Genomic DNA, 14,421 nt, shown 5'->3' with positions numbered 1-14,421 from the left:
TCATCCTGAGGGTTGTCTGATTTAGGTCACTGTCTCAGTCTAGCTTTATGCTTCTGGAATACCATACCACAGACTGGGTGTTCGGTAATGAACACAACTTCATTGACACATGGTCCCTGAGGCCAGCAAGCCCAGGAGTTTGATAGGGTAATCATCAGATATGATGTATTCAATAAACATCTGATAATTAAGAATGGGGTTTGCACCTGCCACCACCTGGCAGCACCACGGGTCCTTGCCCATACTTCCTCTGCAAGCAAAATACTAGGGAGACACCACAGCAAGGGCAGATTTCCCATATGTGGGGCTAAATCTCTCCTGTAAAAAGAAACAAGATCGCTTTACTAACCAGCAAGGAAAATTCCAGGGGGAAAGCCAGGCAAATCAGCAGTTTCCAATCTGTCACTACTTTAATCCATCTTGTAAATCACTTCCAGTTTAATTTTAAAGGACAAAACACCACTGTTTTAATTTCTTTTTCTATTTAGGAACTTAGTAAGTGGCTCTATTATCAGGTAAAATCTAAATTTTCCAGTCTAGCTTTTCAGACCTCCACAGCTTGGCTGCAATTCCATCTATCCTATCCACTGTCCTTACGACCATCAGGCATTCTTTCCTGAAAGACAGGGTAGATTTATTCAACTTCATATTCAGAGATGCTATAAGGCTCTTCACGACCTAAAATACATGTACAGTTCTGCACAGGAGTTTTCTACTGTATGGCCCTGGGCTTCTTTGTGGCACTAACTTCCCAGCTTGTCCTTCACAGGTGTTCTCAAGTGCTCCTGTCTTGGTATCCCTAGTACTGTTTCTAAACTATCTGCATCGCTCCCTTCTACATCTGCTGTAAGAGCTAGCTGAATCAACAGGAAAGGCATCCAATAAGCCAAGTGTTCTCAATATTCTTTCTCCACTGATCATCTCTGTTGGGGGCCAGTCTGACTGTTCTCCCCATATTTCATGCAGGTTCTCATCCACTGTACTCTGTTCCTCATTAGTTTTTTATATGAGTATTGTACCTATCAGCATCCTTAAACACATTTTAAAAAAATGTTCCCTGTACCCGTCTATCACTCCATTTCTCTCCTTCCTTAACTAGTATAATTTCTCAAAAGATCTGTTCGTGCATTGTTGATTTATATCTAGATGTCCTCCCAGAGCTCATGGACTGACAGATAGGGCTTTGGGGAGGTAACTGGATGATGGGGGTGTGATATTCATCACTGAATTAGTCCATTGTTGAGTTCACAGCTAATTGTGCTATTGGGAAGCAGAGCCTGGTGGAGAAGTGGTCACAGGGGGCATAGCCTGAAAGGTCCATCTCCCTTCCTTCTCCCTTGATCATTCTTCACTTCCTGCTGTCCTGCCATGAAGGTACTTTTCCTCTGCCATGTGCCTGCCTTGGAGTCAGCTAACTATGAACTGAAACCTCTACAAACTGTGAGCCAAAATAAACCTCTCCTCCTTTTAAATTGTGGATGTTCAGTATTGTGTTTCAGCAAAGAGAAAGTAACTAAGAGATGCATGTTGTCACACTTCTCTGTAAACCTTCTGGGCTTATCACAAATAATTCTACTGCTACTTATTGAAAGTGCTCTGGTCCAGTCATCAATTATCTACACATTTTCCAAAGTAAGTGGATCCTGTCATCTCAAACTCACAGCATCATTTGCAGGTAACTGCTGCATGCTGCGTGGGCTCCCCTCCTCTGGTTCCTGCCCTGCTTTTTCTCCCTCCTGTTGCCACATTCACTGTCCCTCCTGGAAACCCCTAATCCACTCTCTGCTTTATAAGTTATTTTAAGAAGTTTTATAATATTCATATAGTAAATAACCTTTTGTTGACTTTTCACTTAAGATAAGTTCTAGCAAGCCGTGCACATCACGGTGTATAAATAGCTTCTTTTAATTGCAGAGTGTCTAGAAATTATTTAACTTTTACTTTTTGCCCAACACATCTAATCCAAGAGCAAGTCCTACCCAGTTCTACCACCAAAGTGTACCTTGAATTTCACCTTTTCTGCTTGGGCTGAAATGAGGACTTACCTGGCCTGCAAAAACATCAAACTGATTTTGCTCACATCCCTTTACCATTGTCTGCCATATAATGGCCAAAATACGCTCACATTATCTAAGGCTTTCATATATCATTTTCCAACATGTTTTTCTTCTTTCACTCATGTATTATTCAAAAATATTTATTGACAGTCAGGTACTGGGTATTGTTTAGGTTAGTGATGGCAAAACTTTTGAAGCTTTCGAAGATACAAACAGCTCACTGCCACTGGTTTAGGCACTGCAGAAGCAGTTAAAAATAAAAGACAAAATTCTTGGTCTTGGGACACTATAACAGGGGAAACACAAAATAAAGTAGATAAATAAAATGAGGTAAAATAAAAGTAGGATTGGGAGATGAGAAATCTAGTAAGCAGGCAAGCTGCACTTTTCAGAATGGTCCAGGGAAGGTCTCACTAAGCAGGTGACATTTAAGCAAAGCAGAAAGGAACTAATCAAACAGCCTTGTAAACCACAGGATGGAGACCACTGTCAGGAGAGGGATCTGTCAGGAGGGGTCAGGACAGCAGCAGAGCAGGAGTACCCAATGATGGAAAACCAGAGGCTAAGGCCTAGCAATCAAAAGATGTGGGAGACAGGGCAGAAAGCTAATGGGTTCAGATGATCTAAGCCTTTCTATGATATGACCACATTTACATATGTCGAATAGAAAAAGTTTAGAGTTCTCAGCAAATTTTTTTTTTTTTTTTTTTTGAAACAAGGTCTTGTAAAATTACTAAATTCTCCAGGTTGGGCTTAAACCTTTGATCTTCCTGCCTCGGCCACCCAGAATGCCGGGATATAAGTGTACACAAAAACCACATCCAGCAGGTCTTAAGCAGAACTTCACTGTCAGAGTTACTCTGCTGGTCTGTGAATAAACACAGCAACAGTAGAGGAGATGCAAGGTAGCGACAAGACCATTTGGAAAACACAGGGGAGAGGATGGTGATGTGGAGGAGAGATGTAGCTCTGCAGCTGCTATGGACTGACTGGACCTGGATGGATTGAAGGTTAAAAGCAAAGACCTTCTTGGTACGTTTGCTGCAGAGAAGAGTTCACAATGATGCTGAGGTTCTGGGAACCCTTAGATGCTGGGGCGGCGTTACATACGGATGACCCTGAAGTTCTGGGCTGAGTGAGCACTGGGCATTGGTGAGCCACAGGCTGTCAGTTGTACGTTCAGGCTGAAATGCAGGGCACATCCAAGTCAGAACCAGGCAGGACTCTGTGTTTTTATTAGGTGCTGTCCACGTGTGGGCCACAGGTAGCGCTGTGGACTAAACAGCAATAAGGAAAGAGGGCGAGACCACCCTGCGACGACTGCAGGACGAGGTGCGCGAGCAGCTCGAGAACCCCGCTCCCTCAATTCCCCGCCGGGTCCCCAAGTCCCGCGTGGTCTCCCCAGCACCTGTCGCCTGCTTAACCTGAGTCGCCTTTGTATGACCCGCTGGACTTGACGTGACTCTGTCGCGAGTCCTCTGACGCCAGGTTCAAGGCCAGCTGGAGCCCGGGCCGCCGCTCGCCCAGGGGCCACGGGTATGGGACAGTCCCTTCTCCTCCCCCGGGTTTCCAGGGTGTGGCGTCCTCTTTTTGGGCCAGAGCTCCTAGTACTGCGCTTCGGTAATTAAAATCGTAGACGTGGCCGCGACTGGTGGCCGCACCGCCCGTCCCGCAGCCACAGCAGACAGCGACTCACCACACAGGAAGGGCCGGCCGGAGTCGCAGAGAACCCTGTGCGCATGCGCCGTCGGGCTCCGGTGCTCCAAGAGGAAATCAGCCGCCAACCGGACCAGGGCTATCTGTGCACATGCGCAGTAGTTCTGCTGCCGGGCTGTCGCGCTACTAATAAAGTTTTAGCGAACACAGACTCCTTCTTCTCTGGCAAGATGGCGGAGTACGACCTGACCACGCGCATCGCGCACTTTCTGGACCGGCACCTCGTCTTCCCCCTCCTGGAGTTTCTCTCTGTGAAGGAGGTGAGAGGGATCGGGGCTCCAGGAGGAGCGGGGAAGGCTCCCGCCCGGTCAGGGGACCCTCGTGCGAGGCCGCGCGGGACGGCGAAGACGCGGCCGGGTTGGCGCGGTCCGTGGGGACAGGGTCGGGGCTTTGAGGAAACGCGAGGTGTCTAGATGGGCCCCGGGGAGTCCCGGTGTTTACGCGGGCGGAGGTGGCCAGGGACGCCGGTGGGGGTGGCGGGTGGGTGCCCAGGGCAGGCCGAGGTCCGGCGCCGGAAGTGCGGCCCGTGGGGGTGGCGAGCCCCTGCGGCCGGTCCGGGTTTGTGTCGGTCCGGGCGGCATGGGCCTGGGCTGGGGGCCCAGTTGTTTGGAAGGGCTTTTAAACGTGTAAACAGATCTAATGATTTCATTGCCATGAAGTTGTGGATTGTTTGCGTTAAGTTTCCCGAGCTTAGCCAAGTAGTCACTTCCTGGAAGCGCACCGTATAGTGTCAGTGAGGATCAAAAACAAAACCCTGCAACCCCAGTATGCGAACATACAGGTTTCAAATAGTTTGAATTGGGTCTTAACGTGTCTGTAGCTCTTCGAAATACTTTAAATAAGTATGTAGTTCAGGAACTACACCTAAAAACATGTTTTAGCCCCTAAAGTTTTTATTTTGGGCTGAAAGGAAGCTTAGGTTAAAAGAAATGCTAGGCTTAGTTACACGTTGAGTTTATTTGGAAATTGATACATCTTAACTACAATAGGTACTCTTACTGTGATAAAGGGTTTTGAATTTAGTAGAGAGAAGTAAATGAATTCTATTTCTGGAAGCAGATTTCAGCATAAACTACTTAAGGAACTCTAGATTTAGGGGCTGGATTTTGTTTGCCCTAACTGCAATGAAAAAAGTACTAGATGGTTTTGATAACTTCTCAAAGTTTCCAGGTAGTTAAGGTTCATTCACTAGACAGAAAGTCTCGTGTTCATAGTGTTATGAGATAGTTTCTTTAGAAATGGCTAGCCGATCAAAAGTATTCAAGGTTCTTGCCTGGAACAGAGATTGGACAAGCCAAAAACGGTGCCAGAAGATTTATTTGAACAGTGAAGAGTGGATGGGTAGGGAAGAAACCAGCTCTGCAAAGCACATTTGGGCCGAACAAAGAGAAAAAGGGTAAAAGCAAAAATAAACGTACAAGCAGGGCAGGAGGTATGTGGGGAGGGCTATTGTGGGAACTCAGTGGACTTCCGATGATGGCGTAGACTGTCAACCCTAACATCCGATGGGAGCTCCAGAAGTTCTATAGAAGAGGTTCTAGTGCTGCTCTGAGATCCTGTCATTGACAGGTCCCACTCACTTCTGGAGCCAGCTTTGCCGCATCTTATCTCCCGTATGATTATGAACCTTTCTGATAGTTGTAGAGATTAGGGAATACTAACGTTCAATTTTAATAAACGTTTAAGAGTCTCCTCAGATGAAACTTTTATCATGAAACAATGTATTTTCATCTTTTTGTTTTTTTGACTGTTTTAGAGCTTGTCTTCTGTTTAGGGGTAGGTGAGGACGATTTTCCACTTCTGAATTAACTGAGCGTGTTTCTTTTCTTTATGCTCTCATTTTTAAAGGGGGACAGAAGAAAGGGAGGCTTGTGTAGCTGTAAATTAGCTTTTCATACGGCAAAATTATGAGAGAATGAGAAAATTGGTTGAGATAGCTTTAATGTACAGAGGAAGATAGATGATAGTGATTACTAATGGTTGGGCTGTGGAATTCTGAAAAATATAAGATAAAGCCCAGGCATCACACTGTAAAAAGCTCACCTGTCCTCTAGAATTTAATGTCCATAATGCAAGGTGAAAAATCAATACAAATCAGACAAGTAATGTATTGGCAAAGTGCAGTCAAAAGTGAGGAGATTCCTGTTACCTTCAGTGGGCAGAAAGGATGTTGAGGACAGGTTTTGGGTCTTGAAGACTAGATGGTTAGGGAACAGTTGGCATTCGTGATGCATGTGAGTATTGAGTCTACTAAGAATAATAATTCCATATATTTTGAATATGTTGGACAATGTAAGCTCCATTACATTGGAAACTTTGTTTCTGCTGTGTGTGAAGTAAGAGTCTGGCATAAAAGCTTTAAATAGCTGTTTAAGAAATAAATTAGTACGTATTCATGTGTCGCTGCTTTTTATTCTTGTGTGAAGTGGGAGGACAAGTGGTGCTGTGTTAGTGTTAGGACCACAGCTCTGAATTTAGAGCTGGATTAGGCTCTGGCTCTATCACTTAACATCTCCAAGCACAAAGAATCAGGCCCCCCCCCCTCCCCGTTTTGGTCTTTTGAGATAGGAGCTTGCTGTGTAGTCCAGGCTGGGATGTAGCTATTGGTGATCTTCCTGTCTCAGCCTGCCAAGTGCTGGGATTAAAACCATGTGCTGCCACATCCAACTTTCTCCCAACTATGCCTTTTCTCATGAATAAGGTATCATTGCCAGTTTCGTAGGGTTGTTAGAAAAATTGCCAGAGATAGTACATTTAAGCATTTAGCTCCCTGAACAGAAAATACTCTTTTTTTTTTTTTTTTTAAACTTTTTATCGGTACCGGGGATCGAACTCAGGATCGCCTGCTTGCAAGGCAGGTGCTTATGCCGCTGAGCTAAATCCCCAGCCCCAGAATAAATACTCTTTAAGTATTTCTTGTTAAGGAAACTAGGCCACCCTGTCAGGGGAGGGGAAGAGTGAAAATTGTAAAGAGTGAGGAATAGACTGACAAAGACAAGTACAAGGATCTCTTTAAGTAGGGGTCCCAGCTAAGATCAGAAGCCGTCCGCAGCGTTAATGATAGTCAGTTGTCAGAACAGTGGAAGGTTGTAAGAGTAGTATGTCACATTAGAGATAGTGAAAAGCATCATTCATCAGAGAAAAGCACAGATGTGATCAAATAAATTGGTTACATTTTGATACATTTTGTAATTGTCCTGAGACCCTATAGAACAGGTGCTAGGCATTCAGACTTGAATTGTATGTGGTTGGAGGAGAATTGAAGAAAACAATAATAATGCTGAAGAGGAAAGTCTTCAAAATATCTAAAATACCAGTGTAGGGTAGAAGGTGACACCAAAAAAGAGTAACCCCAAAAATGGAGCCTGGCAGGAGGTGTGAAGGTGCTAAGAAGTCTCAAGGGTAGTGATAATGAGTGGTGTAAGCTGGAACCTCAGTGAGGAAGTGTATCATAGGGATTTAGGGGTGCAGTTTTAAAGAATCATTAATACAGATGTTGGCTATATGGAAGATGGTACCAAAGGCAGAGGTAGCAACAGGTGATTTTAATCTATTATAAAAGAGGAACTGTTGGGGCTGGGAATTTAGCTTAGTGGCATAGCACCTGCCTGGTGAGTGTAAGGTCCTGAGTTTGATTCTGGGTTCAAAAAGAAAAAAAATTAAATAAATGGGAGCTGTTTTCAAGACATTGGCAGCAAACTGGATCCCAGGAACCAAAGAACAGCACTGTAGTTCTTTCTGTGTGGTCTACAGCTATGAGTAGCTTTCAACAGATGAACATTTGCAATTATAAAACATTAATTTTATACTCTAGTTAAGTGAAATGTTTAAGAATCCTCTCATCCAGTGTTAACAAAAAATTTTACACTATTGTTAAATTTTTCAAAAACTGGAAATCTGTTTTATGCAGATTGATTATTCTGTAGTATTCTCAGTTTTTACCTTGACACAGATCTTAAAGACTTTCGGTGTGCTCCAGAAGTGCCTGTGGGGCAGTAAAGTAGTGAATGCATGCAAGTGTGGATTTGAGGAAAGGCGATTAGGGCTGAGATCAAAACCCTTGAATCCATAGTAGTGAAGGGAGAGACCTCACACATGAGAAGTTTTTAGTGGGTGTAGTGGGGAGAGGTGGTGTGCTATGAAGTGGATGTCTCACAGCAAACCTTAGTTTTATAATGCGTTTTATTTTGGGTAACACTAGAAAGTAATTTCACAGCCTTTGCCCTGAGCTACGTGCCCATCTCTTTCTATGTTTTAGTTTTTGAAATTTTGAGATGGGTCTTTCTTCTTCATTACATTGCCAGGAGTTGGGCTTGAATTTATACAGTTATCCTGCCTCTGCCTTTCAGAGTGCTGGGATTGTAGGCATGTGCTACTGTGCAGGCTGATTTGGGGTTTTTTTTTGTTGTTGTTGGTGGTGTTTTTTTGGTCTTTGAGACAGTCTCACTGTGCAGTTTAAGCTGGCCTTGAACTCACTTTGTAGCCCAGACCAATCTTGAACTTGCAGTGATCTTCCTCCCGAGGATCCTCCGAGCCTCCCAAGGGCTTGGATCACAGGTATGCGCCACCACACCTGACCTTGTTTGGGATTTTTGAAGCAGATTGTACAAGTGTAACAGTATAAATACTGGTCTGAATTTTTAAGAGCTCACTTGCATGAATACCGTCTACATCAGAATGTCACATTTCAAACATTCTAAATTGTCTTTCTGACCTTAGTCATTATTCCTGCCTCCCAAAGAAAATAAGCTGTGTAGTGATGATGATAGATTGATTTACCTGTGTTTTGAGGGGAGGGCACAGTATACTGAGGAGTAAGCTTGAGATCTGTGCACTCAGCTACACTCAGTCTTTGTTTTTTCTTATTTGAGACAGGATCTCACAAAGTCCTTCTTCTGTCTAGCAGATAAGTGCCACTACTCTAGGCTTTTTTGATTTCTGTGTACATGGAATTCAGCATTGACTGCGTGGGGATTTGGCTTGGTTTTGTTTGTTGAGACAGGATCTCTGTGTAGCCCAGAATGGCCTTGAACTCACTGTGTAGCTGACCTCATACTTGAGGTGATCTTTCTGCCTCAGCCTCCCAGATGCTGAGATCGCAGGTGAGCGTGTCAGACTTTATCTATTACTTTGACTTCTTTGACTCATTACTGTGTGAGTCGTCCAGGTTTTTAGGATAGTATGAGGTAAGGACTTTTGGTGCTAAATGTTAATCCATCATATTTGTTTATCCATTCTATTGATAGATTTGGCTGTTACAATTAGGGGTTCTATAAAAAAATTTTTTACATGTACTTTAGATGTATCCACTCTTCTTTTGGGGCCTGCGAGTAGAATTGTGTCACAAAATATGTATTTAGGAGTTTTAAAACATAAAAACAATTTTCCAAAGTAATTGTACTCCTGGCAGTGGAGTTAAGTGTTAAAATTAGTGCATTTTTATACTAACACTGATGCTGACAGGTTTTAGGGATTTTTTTTTTTTTTTTTTTAGTTTTTATTGTGGTTTTAATACTCATTTCCTTTATGATAAGTGACATTGAGAACGTTTTCATTTGCCTGTTGTCCAGTTTGTTAATTTCTTTTGTTTATACATTGTTTTTGAAATAGGTTCTAAGTTGCCTAGGCTGGCCTTGAACCTCCTGTCTCAGCTTCCAGAAGAGTTAGGATTATAGGCAGGTACTACCACACTTCACTGGTGATCCTAAAGAAAAGTGACTGTAGTCTTCTAGCTGTTTCAGTGGGATTATGTGTTTTATTTCATTGTTTTGTACCATAGGAGTTCTGTGTGTTAGTTTGGAAGGTTCAGTTTTGATCAAATTAGCTGTACCATTTGACCACCCGTGAAATACAGTGGCATCTTTCTGGATCTTTCTTTCCTTGGCAAAATACTCAGTACAGAAACTTCTATTTAGCTGAAACACATGTCTTCTTGAATTGTATTTTGTAGAATCCTTACAAAATGTTTAATGTAGTGCATATTTGTGTGTTGTTTAGGTGAGTTTGTGTGTATGTCTATTTGGTCCTTATACTATTGGTTAAAGTTTGTTTTCTCAACTCTTTGCAAAATAAAAACCTAATGTGACTGTGTTAGATTACAGGATGAGAGTTAGTTTCACTTTCCAGGTGTGGTTAGGAAGCATTGTACACAGCTACAACCATTCATCATGAGAACATGTGGGCATCAGGAGAGGTGGGTGGATGACATTGGGTGTAAAGGAAACTGCAAAGGTGAAAAACATTCTTAATTCCAGATGTGGAAAGGAGATGGCTGTAGGTGCTTTGTCGTGAAGGTGGTGTGATTTTCTTGGCTAAGTGCACCCTAGTGCATCCTCTAGAAAGGATAAGAATCTGGCTTGATTTAAGAAACATAAGACAGTTATAGTCTGTATTCCTGGTCATGTGGCAGGCTAAGGCATATCTTAGGATCCTCTAAAGGATCCTAAATTCAAGGTCAGCCTGTGGAAACAGTTTTCCAGTGCAGCTGCCTTTGTGATCACATCGTTGGCTAAGCAGATAGTCTTATGTCTCTGTAGGCTGGGCACTTACTCTCTGTCTGTCTTTCACGATACAAGAGGATGAATAGTTTCTGTTTTAAAAAAGATTGTTTGATGAAGCCCTTTTCTTTTCCAGATATATAATGAAAAAGAACTGTTACAAGGGAAATTGGACCTTCTTAGTGATACCAACATGGTTGACTTTGCCATGGATGTGTACAAAAACCTTTATTCTGACGACATTCCTCATGGTACGTATTGTCATTCGATCTGAAGCTTGCTTGTGGCTGAGAGTACATTTAGGTAGCTTTACCTAAAAGCCTAATAATGATGGATGATTTTAAAGTTCTTAGGGTGGAAGGTAGTATAAAGATTATGAGCTTTCTAAAGGATGTTGTTTGCTCCCTATGGACAGCCAGACCTTCATTTCTTCTGTATGATGTAACATCATAGTTGGCCTAGGGTTCACATTTTTTCCTGACAACTCCTTGAGAGTATAGCTTTTTGGTTACTAACTTTGGTACTTAGTCTTACAAGTGATTGCCCCACCCCACCGCACCCCACCCCACCCCTTTCTTACAGTATAACCTTAGTTTCCAGCTGGCTCTCTGGGCCAGCCCCATTCACCTGAAGAAGTACTCAGAAATTCAGATTTCAGTGTGGTCCTAAACTCAAGTTGAAGAATACTTAGGACAGGTTTCTGTAGGATGGCTGCTTCTTGAAAAATATAAGTCTGGCTGGGCATGGTGGTTCACATCTGTGATCCTAGCATTTGAGGCTGAGGTTGGAGGATGAGTTCAAGACTGGCCTGGGTTACAAAGTCACTTCAAGGCCAGTCTGAACTGCACAGCAAGATCCTGTCTCCAAAAAAAAACAAAAAACAAAAACCCAAACAAACAAAAAGCAAAACCCATAGTCCTATAAGTTTGGAAACTATGATAGTGTTTCCTTTGCTTAGAGAAATATAATTTACTTTGTTTAAATTGATACGGTATTTCTCATAATTTGATCACATATACCTTTCTGTATTTGAAAAACACTTTTCTAAAATTCACAGTGAGTATATTATAGTTTGTAACGAAAAAGCTAGGATATTTCTTATTACCTTTTTCTCTTTTTTTGAGATGAGGTTTGCTGTTTCCTGGGCTGGCCTCAAATTCTAGGGCTGACATGATCCTGCTACCTTAGCCTCCTGAATGGCTGGGACTATAAGCATGTGCCACTGTACCCACCAGAAATGAACTATTAATTCAGTTTCCTAGCAAAACATTATTATGGGGCTGAGGATTTTTAGCTCAGTGGTGTAAGCGCCTGCCTGGCAAGCGCGGTGTCATGAGTTTGATCCCTGGTATCAAAAAAAAAAATTACTATGTGAAAATTCTTTCAGATTTTTATGAATTAATAAAAGGAACTAGAATTTGATTTAAGAGATTAGAGACTGACTGGATTTATAGCAAAAAATCAATCATTGACTAGATTTTCAATATCAGTTAACCTAGTTGAAAAAATCAATGACTACCATTTCCTGCCCTCTCTTCACCCCTTCCCCAGTGTGTACATGTACCCCCTTTTCCCTTAAGTGTAGACAAGGGCTTTTTTCTCCATTATCTGCCTTTGTATTGCTAGGAGAAAAGAATTGTGACTCGGGAAAGGTAGCCAGTTGGCGCTGGCGTGTGAATGTATCTGAGGTAAGTATATATATGTGTGTAGTTTTAAGTAAATTGAAATTTTTCCAGACATTGTTATGGTGAGCCGTAACACATTTAGCATTCTTTAACATCACATCGTTCATTTGTATTTCTCATTAGCTTTGAGAGAAAAAAGAACCACAGTTGTTGCACAACTGAAACAACTTCAGGCAGAAACAGAACCAATTGTGAAAATGTTTGAAGATCCAGAAACTACGAGGCAAATGCAGTCAACCAGGTAATCTTTTCTTCTCTTTTCGTAGTTTTTTTTTTTTGAGACAGGGTCTCACTTTGTAACCAGCTGGCTTTGAGCTTACTGTGTAACCCAGGCTGGCCTCAAACTCAGTGATCCTCCTGCCTCAGCTTCCCAGGTGCTGTGATTATAGGCATGCACTGCTGTACCTGACCAGGTAATCTTTTCTTTCTTTTTTTTAATTTTAAGGGGGTAAAACAGAACAAAACAGATCATAAGAACAATGTAAGAGATGCAGATTTCAAAGCTAGACAACCAGAAATTTTCACTGTCTATCACATTGTCTCTTCTTTTGTTCCAAATAGTTGTCCCTATCTTTGCATACAATGAATTCATACAAAAAAATGTATGAAACTGATTAGAACAGGATGATGAAGGTATTTCAGGTCTTCAAGACCAGACAGTAGGGAAGTCAACAATGGCTGCCATAATGTCTCTAATTCTCTTCAAAATAGCTGTCCAAACCTTCATGTATGTTGAAATTAAACAAAACAAAACAAACTAAAATCACTCTAAACAAAGAATAATAGTATTACTGAATTTCACATCACGACACTACGGAATCAGCACTGGGTACCTTAGTGTCTCTTTTTCTTCAAAGTAGCTGTTCATTTCATTGTGCATTATATAATCGAATCTCATGAAGTGTTTAGAAGTTCAGTGCATGCATGAGTCTCTACATGTATACCTGTCCTTTCTGTATTAGAGGGAAAACAACAAAACAAGGCAAAACAAAACACATTCCTAGAAAAACATGAAACAAGAGATACAAACAACAATAGCAAAGAGCACAGAACACCGACAGTATTGGCCTTCAAAACAAGGTGGTATGAGTGTACCTAGGGTTGTATTTTACATAATGATCTTCAAGAGTTGCTCAGATCGCCATACAATAATATGCACAATTGTTCCAATCCCATGAATGTAAACTATTTTAAGAACTTACAGAATTTGTAGCACAGTCATCTTCGCTATCATAAGTGTGTCCATATAATTTTAGATATTTTTTCTTGAATTTCCTCATTACGTGAGATATTATTTTTTCCCCTTTAAGGAGGTTCTTGTCCTTTCACTGTGTTTATTGAGTTTTTTGTATTGTATGTACTGTTACCATTTCTTACACTAGGGAGACTATGATATTTACACATGTGAGTTTGATTTATTTCACTTATGAGTATGGTCTCAAGTTGCATCCATTTACTTATAAATATCTCAGTGTGATCATTCTTTATAGCAGAGTAGTACTCCATTGCATAAAAATACCATCACTTTGTTATCCTTTCCTCAGTTGATGGACACTTAGGTTGTTTCCAAGATCTGGCTATACAAATTGTGCTGCTATAAACAGGGGTGTACATATGTGACTGTAGTATGTGTTTTCCGTTCTTCTGGGAATATGCCCAGAAGTGGAATCGCTGGGACAAATGAGACTTCCAACCCCAGCTTTTAGAAGAACCTCCAGACTGACCTCCACAATGGTTGTGCCAGTCTGCACTCCCACCAACAGTGCAGGAGAGTTTCTTTTTCACTGCAGCCGCTCCAGCATTTGTTGTTGGTGGTTTTCTTGATCCTGGCCATTCTTTCTGGAGTGAGATGGAGTCTCAGTGTGGTTTTAATTTGCATTTCTCTGATGACCAATGATGCTGAATATTTTTTCATGTATTTATTTGCCATTTGTATTTCGTCATGTGAGAACTGTGTATTCATCTCAGGTGCCCATTTTTGGAATGAGTCTTTCAATTTTGAGGATCTGATTTTTTTTTTTTTTAAATATTTTATATGTTCTGGACAGAAGTCCTTTGTCTGAGGGACTGTTCACTAAGATTTTTTTTTCCCAATTTGTGGGTTTTCTTTTCACTGTGTGGGAGATTTCTTTTGACATGCAGAAATTCTTTCAATAGAACGTGATCCGAGGTGTTGATTCTGTGAAGTATTTCGCTTCTTGTGCATTTTGATCCTTGTTCATGAATTCTCTACCTACTCCGTGTTCAAGATTTCTACCTACTTTGTCTTCCAACAAATCCAGTGTTTCTGTTTTAATATTTAGATCTTTGATCATTTAGACTTTAGTACACGGTAATAGGCATGGGTCTAGTTTTAATTTTCGGCATATAGAGAGCCAATTTTTCCGGCACCATTTATTGAAGAGACTATCTTTCTTCCAGTACACGTTTGGCCCTTTTGTCAAAAATAAGGTGGCTGAATGTGTT

The 14,421-nt window shown here is 41.6% G+C and overlaps 1 protein-coding gene across 1 annotated transcript in view; it reads left to right on the top strand.

Moving 5' to 3' along the window:
- The first annotated feature begins 3,838 nt into the window (after nt 1-3,838).
- Nucleotides 3,839-14,421, top strand: part of Eif3e (eukaryotic translation initiation factor 3 subunit E) — a 36,548-nt gene continuing 25,965 nt past the window's right edge. Inside the window, exons 1-3 of the mRNA XM_003479991.5 lie at nt 3,839-4,033; nt 10,407-10,521; nt 12,079-12,196. Of these exons, the coding sequence (XP_003480039.1) occupies nt 3,944-4,033; nt 10,407-10,521; nt 12,079-12,196 (323 nt within the window). The 5' untranslated portion in view covers nt 3,839-3,943. The remainder of the gene's footprint in view (nt 4,034-10,406; nt 10,522-12,078; nt 12,197-14,421) is intronic.

The sequence above is a fragment of the Cavia porcellus genome, unplaced genomic scaffold, assembly GCF_034190915.1.
Source record: "Cavia porcellus strain 051 isolate PalLab524CR breed Dunkin Hartley unplaced genomic scaffold, mCavPor4.1 scaffold_10, whole genome shotgun sequence".
Classification (NCBI taxonomy): Eukaryota; Metazoa; Chordata; class Mammalia; order Rodentia; family Caviidae; genus Cavia; species Cavia porcellus.
The sequence above is the reverse complement of the archived record's forward strand: the minus strand, read 5'-3'. Positions and strand labels throughout refer to the sequence as shown.